General features: G+C 43.1%; 1 protein-coding gene across 4 annotated transcripts in view; it reads left to right on the top strand.

The window, feature by feature from the left end:
- LOC308127259 (ELKS/Rab6-interacting/CAST family member 1-like) overlaps nucleotides 1-21,105 on the top strand; it is a 133,187-nt gene that overhangs the window by 95,293 nt on the left and 16,789 nt on the right. For 3 of the 4 annotated variants that reach the window (XM_080492183.1, XM_080492182.1, XM_080492181.1), the window contains 3 exons: nucleotides 3,322-3,469; nucleotides 13,506-13,613; nucleotides 19,912-20,097. In XM_080492183.1, the coding sequence (XP_080348309.1) occupies nucleotides 3,322-3,469; nucleotides 13,506-13,613; nucleotides 19,912-20,097 (442 nt within the window). Of the gene's footprint in view, nucleotides 1-3,321; nucleotides 3,470-13,505; nucleotides 13,614-13,820; nucleotides 13,899-19,911; nucleotides 20,098-21,105 lie in introns of all 4 variants that reach the window. The other variant, XR_013936489.1, reaches the window with a different exon arrangement.

Genomic DNA, 21,105 nt, shown 5'->3' with positions numbered 1-21,105 from the left:
GTGTGTGTGTGTGTGTGTGTGTGTGTGTGTGTGTGTGTGTGTGTGTGTGTGTGTGTGTGTGTGTGTGTGTGTGTGTGTGTCAGAGATGAAAGGAATGCTGCAGAGAGGCCCCGACTGAGACATGCATCTGGAATAAATATCATTTTATCACCAGCAGTTTTATAAGCGCCGCGTGCTGGCAGGTAACTCTCAGATATGGTATAAAACGAGTCGCACTGTTAGCTTTAACAAGAGTGATGTTCCATTAGGTTCACAGGATGTGTGAGGGTGTAGGTGTGTGTGTGTGAAGAAAAAAAAGGAGGAGATGACTGTGACACTGTCTTGAGTGTCTCACAGCCTGAGAGAAAGGAATGGAAAAAGTCCATGAGGTCATGTCCACATAAAAAGTGTTTAACTTATCAGCTCTCAGGAGAAGAATAAGACCATTCTTTATTAATTCATCAAGACTCATTGAGTTTAACTGCTGCGCATGTAAAATACCCTTCTTCCTCCTCTTCTTCTTGCACGATCGCATGGCACAAAGTCTTAAAACTGCCTCTCAATCTTTGAGTTGAGCAATGAAACGACTCGTCGTAGGGTCACAAGTATATGCGAAACACTGAGGATCAAACTTTATTAAAACTTTACCCGTATAAAACGTTCTCAAGATATGAAAAATTGGCTTTGACCTCAGTCGACTTGATAACATTTCTATTTGACGGCTGAGAAATATATACATCCTCAAAGTTACTTCCAATTAATTCGGTCTTACTAGAAGCAGTACTATGCAGTTCCCTTCAGTTTGGGTTTTTTGCAGCTACTTGTTGGCTCTTCTTATTTGTTCACATAGACTGGATCCTGTCCAGTGAAATCGCTGTGCTCTACGAGCCCCTGAGAACTGGGGGAACATGGTGCATCCTCCTCGCGTGTGCTCCTCCAGCATCGTCCGGTCCTTGGTGGATCTGCTCTCATGCCACTGAAAGTACGCCTTTCATAGTTCAGTGAAGAACTTCTTGTTTGTTCTGCTGGCTTCTACTAAAGCTCCTCAGGTGTGAAGCCAGGGCTATGAGTCTTTGTCTGGCAGTCTCCAGGCATGTTGCACTTGTTTGATAGGTGTACTACTTTCTTCACCATACCGTCCGGGTTCCCGTATTGTTCATTGTGTCTTTACTTTAGCCAAACTTCCCTCCTGTTGCATACATCAGCTTGTTGGTCACTGCTGATCTTGTCTTTGGTTTCAGCAAAAAAATCAAAAATAATTCAATGCATTATAAAGTTTTTGCAGTTTTTTAACCATGAAAGACAAACTATTATTGCTGTAAATGCACTTTGCCGTATCAATATATCGGCCCCATTTCAATATGTTTCTTTCATACGTACACACTGGAACGTCTTTTTACAAAAAAAATGAAAGTATTGGAGAAGCCGACAAGTGACCGGTGTTGCCTTGTGAATTGATCCACCAACACCGCCGCTGACAGGACAGCCCCAGCTCAGATGCATGATGGGACATTTGTACACTGACAGTTTGGTCAGTGAGGTTGACCAAAGAATCTATGGGTCTTCACCCAGTCCAAACATGTAATCTGTCTTCATTTAGATGCTCTCATCACTGCATTCCTCACTGCACCGCTGCATGTGAGCGAGCGAGTGCGTGCGTCGGGCAGCGAGAGAGAGAGAGAGAGAGAGAGAGAGAGAGAGAGAGAGAGAGAGAGAGAGAGAGAGGAAGTGATTGTGTGTGTTGAGTAAAGACAAAAAGAACAAAAAAAGGAATGTAAAAAATGTAAATGTAATATAGGCTCCCCCTGGCTTGGTCAGTGTGGATGTCTGCGTGCGTGTGGATAATTGCATGTCTCTGTAAGTATATGTATCTACTGACGAGCCAGAAGGTTATGGCCAGCCCGACCCAGAATGCAGGTTTGATCTCCCAAGGGGATGGACACTTTCTGAAAGTCCCAGTGGGTTTTTTGTACAAGCTGGAGCTGCAGTTGATCGATTACATGTCTTTGTTTCTGTTGGTGTGTAATCCCCCTCTGCTGTCCGTTACAACCTGACGAGAATTTGGTGCGTCACTGTCTTCGGACGCCGTCCTTTACAAGACTGTTTTCAAAATGTTTGGACCTCATTTCTTGTGTATGAGTGGCACGACGGTGTCGTGGTAGAATCAGCCATCTTTAAAAGTTGGCGGTACCAACTCCTGTCCCAACCTGACCATGTGTTTGAAGTGTCCTTGGGCAAGTCTGAAATGTACAGAATGGGTATGTTCCATTCAGCATTCACAGACCAGTGGATATGAGAAGCAAGATTCACGACAAACAACTTAGGAATATATCTGGTGTGAATCAACATTCTGTCTGTATTTTGTTAAGTGATGCTTTGTGGGATTGCGGGTTTTACCTCCCACACTTAAAGACAAACAATCCTAATCAAGACGAGCGTAGTTCTCAGACTTCTCAACCTTGAGTGTCTATGGAAGTGATTCAGTTCAATCTGTGGCTGATGGGAAAGATGGGATATGGCGTGTTGCTTTCTTACCTCGTGGAATGCAATCTCCTGGCCCCCAGGCAGGGGGGGGGGAAAGCTAGAGCGAAAGCAACAAGAGTTATGCAAGTTTTTATTCATGTAGGAGACAGAGTAAATACATTCCTACTTAATTAACAATTTGACGGTAATACGGAGTACTTTGTGGGGAAGCAGGACCTCCTCTGCATTTTCCTTTCACACCATCAGTCACCAGTGTGATTCAGTATGCACTCAACTGAAGTTTATGGAAGAAACCACTGAAGAAATCTTGTCAATGAACATGAAGGATGGAGAAATTAGTGTGTTTTTGGGGTTCGACAAATTTAAACAAAAACAAGGGGGTTAAAGTATATTTTATGATCTGCATCATGTAATTGAAATGCCGCCCCCTGGGTTCATGCACTTCTGTGCTCTTGAGTCTGAAAGTAGTGCTCCAGTTAAGAGGACTTCGCTCTTCTTGTTGACATGTCATGAATTGACCATGAAATTAAAGATGGGTTCATCCAAATTGGTATCCAGCCATGCATGCAGTTATGATATTAGCCCAAATGTTCAGATGATCCCTCGTTACAACCGCAAATGTTTTCAGCCTGAAGAACTTTTTTTTACCCTCTGAGATTTCAAAACTTGGCAATTCAGCTCAAAAGGATCTGATTGAGTACTAGATTCAGTACAAGGTTTTTTGTTTTGTTTTGTTTTTTTAATTGTAACTCATGTCTTATGTTGCAACCCTAATCAGATCAAAAATAATTGAGTTACTCGAAAGCAATGATTACAAAACAAACTGACCTATTTCGATGCGCGTTGTTCTCTTCCCAGGCAAGAGGCACTGCTGGCAGCCATCAGTGAGAAGGATGCCAACATCGCCCTGCTTGAGCTCTCCTCATCCAAGAAGAAGAAAACCCAGGAGGAGGTGGCGGCTCTCAAGAGGGAGAAGGACAGTCTGGTTCAACAGCTCAAACAGCAGGTAGGACTGAAAACACAAGACGCTCAAACGTTGACCTCACAGGGAAGCGGCTCTCTGATCGACTATTACAGCAAGCAGAAGGTAGAAGAGATGGCGAATGACAGGAGAAGCAGTCGAGTGATTTACACATACACACACACAGACATACACGCACACACACACACACACACACACACACACACACACACACACACACACACACACACACACACACACACTGAAGGGAGGAATGCTTGAACCAAATTTGGAAAGGGGTAAATAAAAGCAGGGGGAGCACAGGTGAGGTGGCAGTGACGAGGGGAGCAAAGAAAACAAGAGAGCCAGAGGAGAAACTGAGTCCAGATGTGACCGCAGCACTCCAACCACAAAGGGTAAATTTAGGATTAACCCACCACTCCTACACACACACACACACACACACACACACACACACACACACACACAGACGTACACACACATACCGACGCCACACGGTTCAGATCTTCAGCGAATCCCTGACAGCAACACTTTTCTATGAATTTGTATTTATGTAAATGTCGTGCCCCACAAGTTACGCACACAAAACGTTTCGTGGTCTTTCAACCGGTATGAATAGACGCCAACAGAAACCAGGCTCACACACACACACACACAAACACGCCAATATGTACCCACTCACTGGGCCAAAAACAAGGATATAAACATGACCAAACGCCTCTGTGGCTGTACACAGAGGTCTATTCACACACATGTATACTTAGAGACACATTTACACACACTGAAAAGGTTCTCGTGGGTCCAGTGAAATAACCAACCCCTGAGTGGACGAGTCTTCTGGGAGTTTCGGATGTTTCCTCTTCACTGCTCGCTGCGTCTGTATCACTTTTATTAACATTGCACTGCAGTCGTCACGTGTTGAATTGACTATGTGTGGATGTTTGTTAAACGTCATGACTGGTGCTGGTCCCAGTATACATGGCGACCAGATGATGCAATGCCAGAAGAATTCATTTTTTGGATCACTGCTGTAAAACTGAAAAGCTGACAAGTTGAAATAAACAAACTATGTGAGCTTTTAGAAAATAATCTTTCCCTTGTTGTCGACACGAAGCCTGAGCGGTGAACGTTGTCGATGATAATTGCCAAAATTACCAAATTTGTTGTACTCAAAAAATAAACTTTCCATCTATTGGCATTAAACTGATATTAATAAGGGTTACGCTTTATACAAAGATAGAATATGACACGTTTTTCCCAAATCGCCCCGGCCCAATTAATCCTTCAGTTCAAGATTCTATCACTAGGTGGTGTATTGAGTCACTCAAACATGAAGTTAACAAAACCATAGCTCCATACTTGTTAGCTATTATGAAATACTGCAGTATGTAAAAATCAACCACTGGACCTAATCTACACAAACACCAACTGAAAAGAAGAACCAGAACTTTGAAAGTCAAGTGAAACGATAGATTAGAGTGCCACAACAGTGACTTAGCAGTTCAGCCAATGCACCAAAAAGGCAACACGTACATCTTACATAAAGCCCCTTTAAAAGACGATGTAATATAATGCAATGAGCCAGTCGGAATAATGAGATTTATAATGTGGCTTTAATTAAATGTTAATACCAAAGCAAAAGCAGATGTGAAATGAACAAGTAATGTGATTTACATGTAATTCTGTTCTTTTGTGATCCCTCTTATCTTCCAAGATACACATATACATATATATATATATATATATATATATATATATATATATATATATATATATATATATATATTTAAATTTTTTTTGCTGTTGTCAAACTTTCTCTTCAGTTTTACCCTTTGCAAAAATGGAACTTAGGTTCACTGTGCAGCAGAGAGAGAAAATCCTCTGCAGGTATACCTTTTAATTACTAACATATATACAGTAACCTTTTACCAACTTTCAGCACAGTCTGGACTTGTAGTCTTAGTTTATGGAACAATTTGTTAAACCCCAAAACCCATGCAGCTTCTCGAGTCCTGCATATGTGTGATCGGCAGTCTCACGCACACTTTGCATGCCAAACGCTCGTGACACCACGACACATAATAAATTACAATGAAGGAGGGGTCGGAGAGCTTGGTGCTCACTTTTATTTCCCTCGATTCAAATTAAACAGTTAGTGATAACACAAAAACAACTGGGGAAAAAAAAAACCCAAACTGTTCAAATAGATACAAATTCACAAGGTGTTTGTGGCATGAAAACATTCCCAGTGTTTTGACTTTTGCCGAAAAGCCACTTATTGGATGGAATGAGCTCAGTCGGGTCGAGCGAGAACAGTCCGCGGCACCGACGCCTGTTTGAACTGGTGTTTAAGAGAGAAGTGGGGGGTATTAGAGAGCGGCTGCGTCAAATGAAGTCATTGCAACACGCATCGCTCTCCTCTCTCTTCCTTCCTCTTCCCTCCGTCTCGTCTCCCTCCGTTCTGTTTGAAGTCGTTTATGACACCTCGGGGTCTCGGAGGTGGTTACTGACAACACAGAGACGCCACTGTCTGCCGCTACGTGTGCGTATGTGCCTGTGCATGCGAGGGCGCGAGCACTTTTCTGTGCCACTCTCTCGCTCTCTCTCGCACTCTCTCTCTCTGTGGTGTCATAATTTTCAGTCCCTCAATGATGGATCGCAGCCGAGACTTCCTCTGTGTTCCTGTGTGTGTGTGTGTGTGTGTGTGTGTGTGTGTGTGTGTGTGTGTGTGTGTGTGTGTGTGTGTGTGTGTGTGTGTGTGTGTGTGTGTGTGTGTGTGTGTGTGTGTGTGTGTGTGTGTGTGTGTGTGTGTGTGTGTGAGTGAGTGAGTGAGTGTGTGTCGCCATCGAGTAAGCTCTGGCTCGTGTAGTATTTTCTGTGACATAGACGCTGTTCGTATTTCACGGATTGAATCCAACAGAAAAAAGGTGTGAATCAAAATGGTTGGAAGAAAGTTATCTCTGGTTGTCAGAATTGTTTTGAATGTGTGTTTTTTTTTATAAACCTTTTCTTGAGTGTTTTGTGACTCATCGGTGACTCTGGGTTCAGACTCTTGTGGTTTTTCTTTTTTGATGGGCCGCTTAAATGCTGTCTGGTCTGAATTTGGCCCCAAACACCACAGCAGCAGTATCGTACTGAGATACAGAGCGGATACATCAAAGTGTATTTTCAGCCTGATTCATTTTGAACAAAAACTGTTGGATAAATAAAGGCAGAGTCTTGTTGTTTTTCAATCAAAAAAAAACTCAATTACAGCTGCTTGTGCCATCAAACTCGGCAGAAATCGTTAGACATAGTGACCGTTTAATGTAACTTAAGTGCAGATTGTGTAGAAAAACATTTTTTTCTATACCCAACAACTACATTTAGAGCAGAGCTGGATCCAAAACATCCCTGAACAACTTTTCTCTGGGTTTTGATGTCACTTTCATTCCATTTTGGACTTTTATTATTTTAATAGTGGACGTTTTAACAGTCTTATATATCTATTACCTGCTACTCTCCCACAAAGATTTCTTAAACTTGAGCGTTGTCAGTAACTTTGAAAGCACAATGTCGCTTTCGGAGATGATGACGTCTGAGACGTACTTCAGTATTCAAGAATCCAAAAACTGTCCTGCATATCTTCAGTAATACCTTCAGCAAAGTTGTGACCGTATTTACGTGCAGGGAAGTTGCTCAGTACGGCTGAATCATTTCATGCTGTTATTTTATTGGATGTTTGTCGCTGTATCTCATAGCAGCAGTCACACATTGCAGTATAATGAGACGCTGCCAGCAGATGATTTTATGCCGTGGATGACAGCTGCGGCTGTCTATGAAACCCTCTCACTGTACGACATGAGACGACAGATTCTTACTCCTGATCGAAGACGCGTTGCCACGGGTTCCCTGTCTTTTATTTGAAACGGCCAAGATCGCGCAGTGTAGAGCCTCCTGAAATAGATCCCATTGTTGCTCACAGTGTTGCACCATGTTGCGTTAACTATGGATTCATATAGATACAAGCAGAAGGTTTGTACTTGCAGTTCTTGCACTGCCTTTGTGAAGCCACACCTGTGATAGTGTTAAAGAACACCCATGGCCCTGAAAGCGTTTCCTGCACGTTGACCTTTGAACCCCGGCAGCACCAGGCTGTAGATCAAGGTGACCTCAGCTCTCCTCACTTTCTTCTCCCGCTATCATTCTCACAGTCTCCTTCCGCCTCGCCCCGAAGTTTTACACTCCTTCTCCTCTGTTATGAGGAGACAGAGGCTCGAAGAAAGAGGTGAAGAGTGTGTGAAAGCAGTGAGACGGAAAGGGTGATTGTAATATTTTTACCAAACAGAACGAGAGAAAGGAGAAGGTAGAAGGTGGGAGATATATCACCATCTGTCCCTGTTGAGAGACACATGTGTTATACATTTACACTTCGGTGATGGATGCCTGGTCGTGGCTCCACACCTGTGGGCCTTGAATGCGACCGCTTGTACTTTTACCCAACGCAGAGTCGTTCTGCGATTCAAAGATGCAGAGCCACCGTTTAATTATTCAGGTGTTTCCAGGGAAAAGCCATTAAAACTAGAGGTACTTTTAACTCTGCCGGAAACTACAAGCAGCCAACGGTTGTGAGAATATCATGAAATTCTCTTTGCCTTTTCCCGCTCAGCTGTTCGTCGTTGCTTATTTGTGAACATCAGGACCTCTTGTGTTACAGACAAGTGCAAAAAAAAAAAAAAATGGTGGTCTAATCGAATTTATTAGTCCGCTGAGATTTATCACAATGAAATAATTCCCCGCAGCGCTTGGCTCTGACTCGTTCCACTACCATGTGAAATTCCCCATTCATCAACACTTTTCTTTTCTTGATAGAGAAATAGGGAGAAGAAATAATCTAATTTCTTATCGTGATGAAATAGTTCTCAGCCAACCATGACTCAGCAACTTTTCATTACTGATAATTGCACAGATATCTACAAAGGTTCTCCTTTCGGCACTGGGGAGAGAGAGATAGAGAGAGAGGGAGAGAGAGAGAGAGAGAGGCTGGGAGATATATATATATAGAGAGAGAGAGAGATAGAAGGAGAGACGATACAATAATCTAATCTAACGTTCCCCAGAGCCTTATCACGATGGAATAATTTTCTTTCAAGCATGACTCAGCATTTAGCCCCTCACTTCTCTCCGTGTTCATTTGTTTCCCGTTCTCATTGTTGCAGCAGTGCAGCTGATGGAGGGAGGGAGGGAGGGAGGGAGGAGAGACGTATGAAAGAAAAGGAGTGAAATAATGGCGTGATGATTAGATTAAGTGAGAAAAGAGGGAGTTGGCACAGAAACGAGTGAGCTGAGGTCAGCATTCCTGGCAATTAGAGAAAGTGGGGAATATATAAAGAAAAGGCCAGAGAGGAAATGTGAGGACACCTTTATATTTTATTGCCTCTCGTCCTCTCTTTCGCTTTCTCCTTTTTCTCTCAGATTCATTCGTTTAGCATAGATTTACTGAGGAGGGGAAAACAATTCATTGAGATAACAGGTGTGCAAACTGCTTCTTAACACCAATTCATCAAGCTGGTTTACTTTCACATTAACTTGAACGCTGTGATCATGAGCTTCACTTAAAGCGGGTTTACTCACAAACAATTCTCAAAAACGGAAGTGAAATGAGTTGGAAACTAAAAGTTTTTTTGGGGATGAGATGAGATAGGACAGGATGGGTTAAACTGTTTTTGTCTGTGTCAAGCGGTGACAGAAACTTTTCTTTAACAAGGCCCCAAACAATAAAATACAACGCATATTTAAAACACACTTAAGACACAAGTACGGACATAAATGAAACGGAAACATGAAACAGTAGCTAATAAAACAAAATATATATATAAATGCGTTTTTCATATCGGAGAGGTTGGAAACAATGTAGGGGCAGAAATGAGACGCTACATCACAATCATTTCAATAAATTTGAATACTTGGCTTCTTCTTCAATCGTCAAAGATGAACAAAACCTAAAAATTGTCTCTTGGGTTTCACCAAATCTACCAATCCTGAAAATTTAATGCTGCTAAGTGCTTTTGCAAAAAAAAAAAGACTGAAATCAACATCACATAAAAGGCAGGGGGAAAGTGAAACCCATGAAACTATAAAACCAAATCCAAGAAAAACAAACATTAAAAATGAGAGAAGTTCACTCTTCTGTTCTTGTTCTGTCTTTCTGACCAGAAACTGATTTGGTTTTAATGTGTCTGTTTTTGTAGTGACCGCAAACATTTGTTGCATGTAAGTTTCATAAACCAGAACGATTGTTAAACTCATCATAAATGGAAAAAAAAAAAACACAAAGCACATGGGGAACAGAAGGGCCAAATAAAAGAGAGAAAAAAGACATAAAATATGGACAGAACGTACCAGAAAGACAACAGAAAGTGGTGCACTGGAGTGAGACAGAAAAATGAGACGCAACGGTATAGAAATGATGATGTGTCACAGAAAAGAGCTGGAGGCAGAATTAGTCACGGATACAAGGACAATTTAAGAAGTTCAAAGGTCAGAGAGGGAGAGTCAAGAGAAAAATACAGAAGGGGAGAGATGAGACTTAAAATCATCTTTAAAAAAAAAAAACAAGGCTCACATCATTTAAGGAAAGGGGGAGTAAAAGAGACAAATGAGCAGTTTTAGGTACTTAAGAAGAGGGACTTAATCATAAAAAGAAGTTTGTTTGAGAGAGCAAAGGGATAAAGACAAGAAGACAGGAAGGGAGGAACTGGGGATTATTTAGATACAGAAAGCTCTAAGAAGAGCAGAAAGACGGGACGGGACAAAGGCAGATAAAGTGTGTTTGCAGAAGGGAAGGGAGATTTGGAAAGAAAATGCTGAAGGGATCAGAAATCAGGCGGGGTCTTGACACAGCTTATCCTCATGTTAAATCTCCTCCTTTGTTGTTTCTTTCCCCCCCCCATCCATGAGTTTAAAGTTTTGGCTGAGGCCAATTATTCTATTCTTCACTTATTATATGTTTTCTTACAAAGATTCAACAGAATTCAAAGACCTTTTTGGCTCATGAGAGAAAATTAGGTGGTGAAGCAGGAAGCGAGTGCAGGAAAAATACAAAACATAGGATACGGCAAGTGACTGTCACATATTTAGGTTTGTGTGATTCCTGATGTGTTGCGTTCGACCACCTCTGAAACATTCGAACAGTCAGAGGAAACCAGTGCAGCTCGCTCGATGCTCCGGCCTCAGTACCAGGAAACTACATGGAGCCGCTCTTCCTCATGTCAGCGACGTCTGTTGGTTTTAGTGGAACTACCCTTCTTAATCCTACATGTAACCCATGTGGCCCGGCTAGCTCAGTCGGTAGAGCATGAGACTCTTAATCTCAGGGTCGTGGGTTCGAGCCCCACGTTGGGCGACAGATGTTTTTGAATGGCGACCGCATATCATCCTGCGTTCTTTCACTTGTGAAGAGAGAAGTCTAAAACTTAAGCTCATTTGTCACTATTATACCTAAAGGTTCATCCCAGAAATGTCCGTTGGGTTTCCTGAACAGTTACTAGTCGGATCATAATAGATGTTTAGTCTGTATTATAGTTTTATGTCTCTGAAAAGGCTAGGAGGGATTGGGTAGGTGCGTCAACATAGAAGAGTAAGGTTTGTCATTTAAACCTTATAATCTGTGGAAGTTATGTTTCCTGAGTTGCTCCATGGTCGCTTCACTCACAGTGTGGGCATGTTGCTCACAGCCCGGCTAGCTCAGTCGGTAGAGCATGAGACTCTTAATCTCAGGGTCGTGGGTTCGAGCCCCACGTTGGGAGACAGATTTTTAGTCTTTGCTTGTTGGCGTTACTCTGCAGTGTAACGTGACCTTCGGACGGCTGCGGCTGTTGCTCCCCGTCCCGTAACGTGGTGAAAAACAAGCTGCTCCGTGTCATTATCAGTGTTCACCGCAGCTCTCCTTGTTTTTCTCTCTCATTTGGTGTATTTTTCTGAAGTGGTCGGCGGAGGAAGGAAAGTCGTGCGTAAAAATCTGAACTCCTCAGTCTGGCTTTCGTCAGCCTCAGTGGACGATAAAACTGAAGGCGAACCTGCACCGGGACGACACACCAGGCTGCGACTTTAACTCCATAAACATGTGTGATCATTTAGGTTTTCTGGTAACGCTGGAAACAACTATTCAGCAGAGGTTTTGTATGATAGAAAACACTAACACATATCGATAAAAATGTTTTTCTTTTACAATCCGTGACAATTTTTTTCGACTTTTGCATGAAGGAGCTCCAGACAAGACAATTTTAACGCCTCCCATTTCAAAAGTTGATCAATATGTCATATCATGTCATTATGTGCTCATAGAAAAGAAAAGAGTCTGCAGGCATTGTGTGAAGTCATTTTATTTATCCCATAAATGTCTCTGCAGTCCATATGTTTTGCAGTTTTTAATATAGGAGATGGATTTTTCTTTTCTTTTCTTTTTTTTTTTCACGGCCATTAAACAAATCTGCTTTGAACGTTTAACTTTGACCTTAAGTGGAGATTATATACAGTCTTATGAAAGTACAAAGAACACTCTTTGTATGTTGTAAAAATAATCTGTGGAAAAGACGGTTTATAGATAATTAAAGACGTGGCGGAGATGACGGACGATGATAAATAAACGTCAGGATACAGCTGTGCGTGTGTGTGTGCGTGTTTGTGTGCGTGTGTGTGCGTGTGTGTGCGTGTGTGTGTGTGTGTCTGCAGGTGCAATGAAGGTCTCTACATTCTGAATTTTTGTGGCCTGAAGATGAACTTTGCTTTAAGTGTGTGTGTTTGTTCTAATGCTCTTTGTAAAACAAGGAAATGAATAATGTGCTGGCATGCGAGGGGCGGGTTCATTTTCTACAACACACACACACACACACACACACACACACACGGTCTCAAACACAAGCCCAGTGCAACATCTGCGCAGAAATACAGCTTTTTGCTTGCAAGCGTCTTTCTCGTAAAGTATTACATTTGGTTTTTGAATAAACACATATGAATAACGACACGCACGTATTTCTTTCAGTGTCTGTCAAACATACACACAGATATGCACAAAACTTCAGCCTGGCCTACTTAAGCCCCTGTTCCTTGCAGGGCTCAGTGAAAGGCTAAGGGGATTTAGACTGTACAAGACTGACAGATTTAGAACCCCCTTTTCTCCCTCGCTTGCTTCTTTTTTTTTTATCTCCCGCTCTTTGCAGGGCCTACTGTAAAATCTCAAGTATAACTTTAACATGTGGAACGAACGGACTCCGAGAGAGCGAAGGACAGGACGCTAATACAGAGTGAAGAGACGATGACAGAGGAAATATGTGGCGGGGGGGGGGTAGAAAAGGAAAAGCAAATGTAGGGCATGGAAAATGAGTTGATTAGGAGAAGATAAAAAGGGGGGAAAGCGTCTACACTGTTGATGAGTGTCGAGTCCTTCTGTACGTCACCGTGCCGCTGTGTGGTTTGTGATTCACGGCTCTTTGTGTGTGTGTGTGCCTGTGTGTGTGTGTGTGTGTGTGTGTGTGTGTGTGTGTGTGTGTGTGTGTGTGTGTGTGTGTGTGTGTGTGTGTGTGTGTGTGTGTGTGTGTGTGTGTGTGTGTGTGTGTGTGTGTGTGTGTGTGCGTGCGTGCGTGCGTGCGTGCGTGCGTGCGTGCGTGCGTGCGTGTGTGTACGCGTTTGAATGTTTGTCTTAATCTTTATGGATCTCCCCTTAAGTGGCAAGTTAACAAGCCTGTTATTCTTTGCATCAGTTAACAAGCGACACAACAGGTGGCATGTCAGTGGGAGAAATGTGTGTGAACGTGTGTGTGTGGATGTCAGACTGCAAAGCAAACGCAGAACGGATTACACGTTTTGACGTTTATTTTTTTCCGCCTGTTGTCGATTTTGTCCTTTTTTGCAGAAAATGTCTCTTTTCTGCGTCAATATAGCTGCAGAAGGAGTTCAAGCCCTTAGATTTTCGTTATAATCACACACATGCCGCCTTGTGTGGGTTCCTCTAAATGTCAATGCTAAAATTGTGCCTTGAGTCGCGTAACAGATGTTAAAGATTTGTCTCTTCTGTCCGTAGACTCAGAACAGGATGAAGCTGATGGCGGACAACTATGAGGACGACCACCTGAAGGTCACGTCTCCAAACTCAGAGCAACCCAACAATCACAAGCCCTCCCCAGACCAGGTAAGGTGGAGCAAAGGAAACCTCCCGCATGTCTTAGCAGCATCTATTGGAAGTTACGTTTGCTTCATCTCGATTTTAACTCTCTAATATGAATCTCTCCCCCCGAAAAGACTTTTTCTGTGCAAAATCTTCCTGTCTTGCCAAAAAAAAACCTAACTTCGCACTCTCTCTGAACTCACGCTGCGGCTGGACTGAACTAACCAATAGGACGATGAGGAGGGCATTTGGGCCTAGCCAATCACATGCCTTCTTTCTCGCCCTCAGTTCACCATTTTGTACAGAAGGGTGAGCCGTCTTCTCTCTATCCAGCCCGCCGTCACGTCTGCGCCATCCTCCACTTGTTCTGTCATTTCGCTCTTTTTCTTTGTGGTTTCCTTTGACTTGCATCCACTTTTCTTCCGTTCTGTTTTTTTTTTTTTTTTTTTTTTTTAAACCCGACGTTCGGTTTCAAAAACTCTTCCTTTTCCACGGGTTTATCTTTGCTTTCCACTTTTCCCTGCTTCATCACTTAAACAGAAAAATCAGATCTTGAAGCGTTCACATCATCTGTTCAACATCTCAGTATCTTCTCCTTTGATTTTCATTTTTATTTTTTTTTTCATTGTAATAATCATTCCCTCCAGTCCTCTTCAACTTGTACTATTTTGTGTGTGGGCTTTTTCCCCCTGCACATTATTTCAAATTTTCCACCCTCATTTATGCCTTTGATGGTTCCTTTGTGCCCGTTTTGTGATGTATGCATGTACAGTCTGTGCTAATGGTTTCATATGTGGAGTTTCACATTACAGCGGTATCGTTCGTGCCCATTAGGGGACGGGTTCTGTCTTATTTGAATTCACGAGACGTGTGATATGTTGGTGGTGGCGATTTCTGAAAGCACCAGATATTTTAAAAGCTATGAATGAATGAGGGGAAGGAAAAAAAAGAAAATAGTTTTTTGAACCAGATCCAGTGCTGTTTCTTTAATTACTCCAGGGATTTCCAGTATTTTAAAGATCCAACGCTCATTAATTGCAGATGTGCGACATCCTTTAAGTCAAGTAAGGAAGAAAAACACACACACACACACACACACACAGGGCCACAAATTGATCGTAAACACAGCTAATGCAGAACAGCCTTTCTTGAGAAAATAATCCTTTTTTTTTTTTTTTTTTTTTTTTGTTTGTTTTAGCTTCAGCATGTTTTTTCAAACGGGATGCTAAAACTTGCAAAATTCTTCAAACAAGTGAAATATTTGGAAGTTTCAAAACAACACAAACGTTTATTCTGACATTTATTACACTGATGCATCGGATTGCTATGTGCTGAGCGCACGAGCAGCGCCACACACGAGAAGCACGTGCCGCCGTCAGCGCGGCTCGGTTCCTCCAGGTTCCCATCAGGGACGCTCGGAGCCCAGAGCTTCGCCCTCGGATCGCAGTTTGACCCCCCCGGTTATTAATTAGAGGTAGCGCCTCCCCGCTGGGCCGGGCGGACCGGCCCGGCTGCACACGACTCACACGCCACCTCGTTTTCCCGCTCTGTCATATCTGGAAGCCACACACACTCTTATGCAAACACACACACACTCTCCTCCCAGGGTGTGAGGTGGGTAATTTACCATAGCACATTTCATCCAAACAGTGAGTGATTGTGTGTCTCCCTATAAGGTGATTCTGTGCAGCTGTTGGAAGTATGAAACGCTTCAGAGATAACAGCAGCAGAGCAACTCAGGAGAGCCGTCTGAGCACACACCGACTATTGTGAAGGATATTTTTATGGCGATTTGGATTTAATTGGTTTACATTTATGTTGGATCCCTCGGTTAGACGACACGGAGGAGGCATAAATGTTTATTTCGTGTAAAGTCCAATGGTTTTAAGAGATAATTCCTCCTCAGTCACCACATTCCACTAATAGACGGATCAAAGCAAAAGTCACATAAGTTTTGGGTTAAAGTTTCCTCTTGACAACGCCATAGTCGCAAATGCATGTGTTCAGCGGAGCTCCGATCCAAAGCAGCCTGTCCTTTCTCAAACCGTCAGTTTGGGAAAATCCAGCTCGTTGCTTTCTGACCCATGACTTTACAGTTTAGAAAGCTTCTGATGCATTAAACGTGACGTATGGTTCTGCACATGTGATCATTTCTGACTTGGGACATCACAAAAAAAGCTTGTGTTTTCAAGGTGTTCCGTCCCTGGGCTTTAAACGCACCTCGGAGGTCTTCACACTCCTTCACCTGCCTCGTCCATCCGTCGAGTGTCAAATCATGTAAATCACCACTTGTACTGAAGCACATGACCCATTCAGTGCGTCAGAAACTCTGGCGCCATGAAGTCAGGAAGCAAACCGAATGCTTCCAAAACACCGGTATAATTTTTACTTTATCTATTCATTAATGAAGGTGTGGCGACTTTTAATACATCAAGTATTAAGTAGTTAACCTGGTTTCAGACGGTTGTAATTTTAAGGAATCACGCAAAACACCTTGAGTGATTGACACCATAGTATCCGTCCATTCAGCTGTCTTTGGATCAGGTTACAGAGACAGGCGTTATCAGTTTACTTGCAGGAATTTCAAATGTGTAGGTCAAAACACTGTCCGCCCAACGTGGGGCTCGAACCCACGACCCTGAGATTAAGAGTCTCATGCTCTACCGACTGAGCTAGCCGGGCTGTGTTCTCATGAATGCTCGGGTTTTCTCCAGGTACTCCGGTTTCGCCCCACAGTCCAAAAACACAAGTCTGAGGTTAATTGATGACTCTAAAATTGCTTGTCGATGTGAATATGAATGCGTGGCCGTCTGTCTCTCCCCGTTTGTCCTGCGGTGGACTGGCGATCTGTCCACGGTGTACCCACAGACAGCCCGGATCAGCTCCAGCGCAACGTGAATCTCAGTTTGATCAAGTGGTGCTGGAGATGAATGAGCTGGACATCAACACACATTGGACTGGACATTTTGGTATTTTGGCCTAAGAGATGACTTGAGTGATCATTTATGGAACGAGCAGTTTATTTCTCGGTTTGATTTGTCATGTAGGCTCCGTTTTTTCAAGACAGCTTTACGACTGATCGACGGGTTTTTGCCGTGCGGACTCAAACACTCACTCGCTGTCTTGCTGTGGAATCCTGGTGTCAGTGCTGCTCCAGCAACCATATCCGTATTTGTGCTTGCATGTTTTTGCTGTAAAGGTTTCTGTGGAGAAACTAAAGCTCTGATTTCATCCTATAATGTGGTCATATTTTTCTTCTTCTTCTTCTTCTTTTTTTTTTTGTAACGTGGCGGGTCAGCGAGGCTCGCCGAATGTCTCTCTTTGGACTTCTTTCATAGTACAGTAAGAATCTGGTAGGCAGGCATGGGAGGCTAATAAAGCAGCAGAAACACACACACTGGCTCACAGTGCCATATAAAATTATCTCTCCTGTGGGGTGGTTTCATAGTACAGTAAGATACTCAAATGCTCTGCAGGCCCATTAACCTCTCACGCACACACTGCATTTGTTGACCATCGCAGTGCTGCAGAACACAAGAAAAACACGGGAGGTGCAGATATTCTGTGCACCTTAATAAAGTCAATAAATTCAAAGGCTTGCATGGACTTCCAGAGGTCCGTGTTTTTGTCCGAATTTCATGTTGTTATTATTATTTTTTTTATTATTTTTTTCAGTCACATCTTATTCTGTTAAAAAGATCCTGAACAGGAAAAGAAAGCACTGCTGTTGTTATTCCTCTCTTAATGTCTTCCTTATAGCGAAATCATTCCTTCCATTCTTTCTGCCTGTTTCTCATTTGCATTTGATCCGCGGAGCTTCGCTGCAGGTCTGGAAAGTGTGGACAGAGGGTTTTTTTTGTTTTTTTTTGTTTTGTTTTTTCTGTTATTTTTTCATATTCAAGCTTTCTGATGGAATAATATGAATTTGAAAGTGTGCGAGAACAGCTGTTGCACATGTGTCGAGTATGTTTTCAGAGCCGCGTTTGGAGCTACGTGTTGGCAAATTGTCGTATTACACGTCGGCCGGAGGAGGAGGGAAAACATCCCCGCCGCCTCCACCAGCAGACATCGCATGTTGCAGCATCAAAGATGCTTTTGAAATGCAGAAGGTGTAGGATCACTGCAGCTTTCAACTCCATCAGTTGCTCTTTGCTTCTCTTTGTTTGTCTGCCTCCCTCTCTCCTCTCTCCTCCGGGGGGAAATGTTCAGTAATGTGTTTCGTAATGGACTGAAGCCCACTGGCAGGTCCTCATTGGAAAGTACTGTAACTAGAGCTATTTACAACGCTGATAACGACCTTGGGTTGAGTGCGTGTGTGTGTGTTTTTCTATGTCGCAGTGTATTTGCGGCCCGCGTGCGGGCTTGTGTGCGCGTGCATTGCATGAATATAAACACTCACACTGAGTGAAGAGGGAACATTTTGTGTGTTTGCATGTGTGTGTGCGTGCGAAGGCAGTTTAGCTGCTTCCTGAACATTGGAGACGGTCGACAAAAAACCCCCACTAAATTACCTTGTAGTTTGTGTGCGTGCGTGTGTGTGTGTGTGTGTGTGTGTGTGTGTGTGTGTGTGTGTGTGTGTGTGTGTGTGTGTGTGTGTGTGTGTGTGTGTGTGTGTGTGTGTGTGTGTGTGTGTGTGTCTGTAACGTGTTACCAGTAAATAAGGTGAGGACTGTGAATCACAAGTGACAGTTTCTTTGATTTACTGTCAGCTTTCATTGTTGCGGCAATGCCATTCGAGGAAAGCGTGCAAAGAATTTTTTTGTATTTTTATTTCCTTTCCCCCGCCTGAAACCACCCACATCTACTTTTCATTTGTTTGTGAGGATTCTCAAACACAAAGCTATTTAATAATAAATGTTGGATTCACATGCAGAGTCCTCTATACTTTGCCGAGCCTGCCACTACTTCTTAAAGTCACGACTGAAAATGTGGAGGAGCTGTGCGCCCCGAAATGTTTCTATCCCATTTTCAGGGGCAGTGAAGCATGGAGGCAGTGATAGATAGTTTCCACATTTTTGGATTAACTCCACAAAAGTGGAGGTGAAAAACTTTATAGTGGCCCAAGACCTTTCATAGAGATCTCTTGTTGTGTTCTGTAAAGTGAACTGATCATTTCTGTAACGCCTTTAACTCATTTAGCCAATCCCAGCTTTCAACGTCCAAACGTATTATTAACAACAATTAATTAATTAATAATTAATAATTACAAGCATTATTTTTTTGCAGTTTTGGAGGAAACCAAAGTAGAACATGCAAACTGCACTCAGAAGGAATACCACAACTTGAAATAAAAAAAACAAAAACAAACATCAAGTTTGATGCTTTTCCGATGATTTAATACGAAGTGATAAGATTTGTAAGATGACTCAATACATTTCTTTTCATTAAACTTTAAATTTCATACTTTCAGCATGTAAAGCAAAAATAAAGAAGTGCACTTAAAGTCTGCACTTTGATGAGGATCCCCAGTCGATCAGAAATCAATTACATCAGTATTAAGATTCAATACAATTCCTCAGGCGACAACATCTGTATTTGCCATAGTTATTTCTAAATAGTGACGATATGTCTGTGTTAGTAAGTGTGTGTGTGTGTGTGTGTGTGTGTCTGTGTGTGTGTGAGTGTGAGTGTGAGTGCACGATGAGTGACGTTGTGCACAGAGCACAGGGTGTGGACAGACGCCGCTGGGATTAAATATACTTCACCAACACACACACACACACACACACACACACACACAAACTCACAGCCCTCTTAACATGCTTCCTCTGCACTTAAACCACAGTATTCCCCAAGGTGAATGGTGTGTGTGTGCGTGCGTGTGTGTGTGTGTGTGTGTGTGTGTGTGTGTGTGTGTGTGTGTGTGTGTGTGTGTGTGTGTGTGTGTGTGTGTGTGTGTGTGTGTGTGTGTGTGTGTGTGTGTGTGTGTGTGTGTGTGTTTGTCTTATCTGTGTGTGTCTGTGGCTCATGCGTCTCCTGGAAGGGGGTCCCGTCTCGTGCCTCTTGAATGTTTGCATCTGTTTTGCTTGTTTCAAGCTCTTTTCACACAGTTTATGTAAATGTTGATGTTGAACCAGTGGGGATGGGGAAAAACATTTTTCAACATCTTCTCAGCTGGTATCTGTAGAATTTAACATCAATTGCACGACTCTGATGGAAAGAGTTTGTGTGTGTGTGTGTGTGTGTGTCTCCTCCTGTTGATTTTCTACTATTGCATGAACATCTGTGTTCGTACCTCCAAAAATCATCCTAATTCTTTGTCCTGCACAGTAAAAAACTAAATCATTTGATTTCTTAATTTATTTTCGTCTTCTCCCGGCAGATCCTCTCTCCTCTCCTGGACCTCAATCAGAATCGCAGCAAACTGAAGCTGTACATCAGTCACCTGACCTCGCTGTGTCAGGAGCGAGACCCCGTCATACTGCAGGACTTCGCCCCGCCCCCCGCCTATCACCGCGCCGACTCCGCCTCTTGGAACTCGCAGCTGCAAAGCATGACGGAGGAACAGGTGAGACAAGTGTGTGTGTCTCTGTGTGTTCCTCTGTGGAGGCGGCGGGAATCAAATCACTCGTGACTTCCGAGTGAGATTTTCCGTTTATAAACGTGTGTGTGAAAGACAGAGGAAGTGTGAGATAACGTGCTCGACTTACTTTTTGAAAAAAACAACACAAAAAATAAAGACATTCTGTCGCTCCTCGAGTGAAAGCCCTCGCTTTTGACCCGCCTGAGCTGGTGTGATTGGTCTCGCTGTGTGTCGGACTAACCGTGTGGATGTGTGGGAGTCGGGCACACACTTGGGCTGGCCTGGCAGGTTTTTGGCGCCGCCTTTGACATTATTGAGAAGATTTACTCCCAGCAGGTCACCTGACGACAAGCGCCTGGCGGTTGAACAAGTGCCGTTTTAGACGTTTTTATTTTACCGGGGAGTGAACGGCGCTCCAAGCTTTTGGCAGCAGGAAGGGGCTTGGTTCACGGGCAGTACAGAGCGCGGAGCGGAGAGGAGTGTATTTATTTTACTGGCGAAAGAGTTGTCATGTTCGAGAGGGAGGAGAGCGAAGGGAAGGGAAATGAGAGTGAAGAAAGAAAAAGGTGAGGCCTGTAGAAAGCTGGAGGAACGCCCGCTCCTACGTTCAGCTGCATTATCATGGCAACCACTTGTGTTTTCAGATATTCAATACAAACGGTATATGATTAAATATTAAAAAATAAAATAAAAATGCGTGGCCGTCTATGGCGTCCTCTGTCTCCCTCTCTGTCTTTTTCTCCATATTGAAAACATATCAGGCGATACACGGTCCCTACATGTGGTATGCATTGAAAAAAATGTAATTTTAGACACACACACACGCACACACATGTGACAGAGTGTGTGGTTAGGGTACAGCAGGACCCGTTTCCTACAGTCTTCATAAAAGCCCTATTGTGTGTCCTAATGTTGGGAAATGTCTGTGTTTAGCCATGAGTGCTTCAGATACGGCGCTGCATGGTTTGGTGTCACTTTAAATAAACTGTTAAA

This window comes from Lipophrys pholis (assembly GCF_963383615.2).
Source record: "Lipophrys pholis genome assembly, chromosome: 22".
Lineage (NCBI taxonomy): Eukaryota > Metazoa > Chordata > Actinopteri > Blenniiformes > Blenniidae > Lipophrys > Lipophrys pholis.
This window is presented reverse-complemented; position numbering and strand designations above follow the sequence as displayed.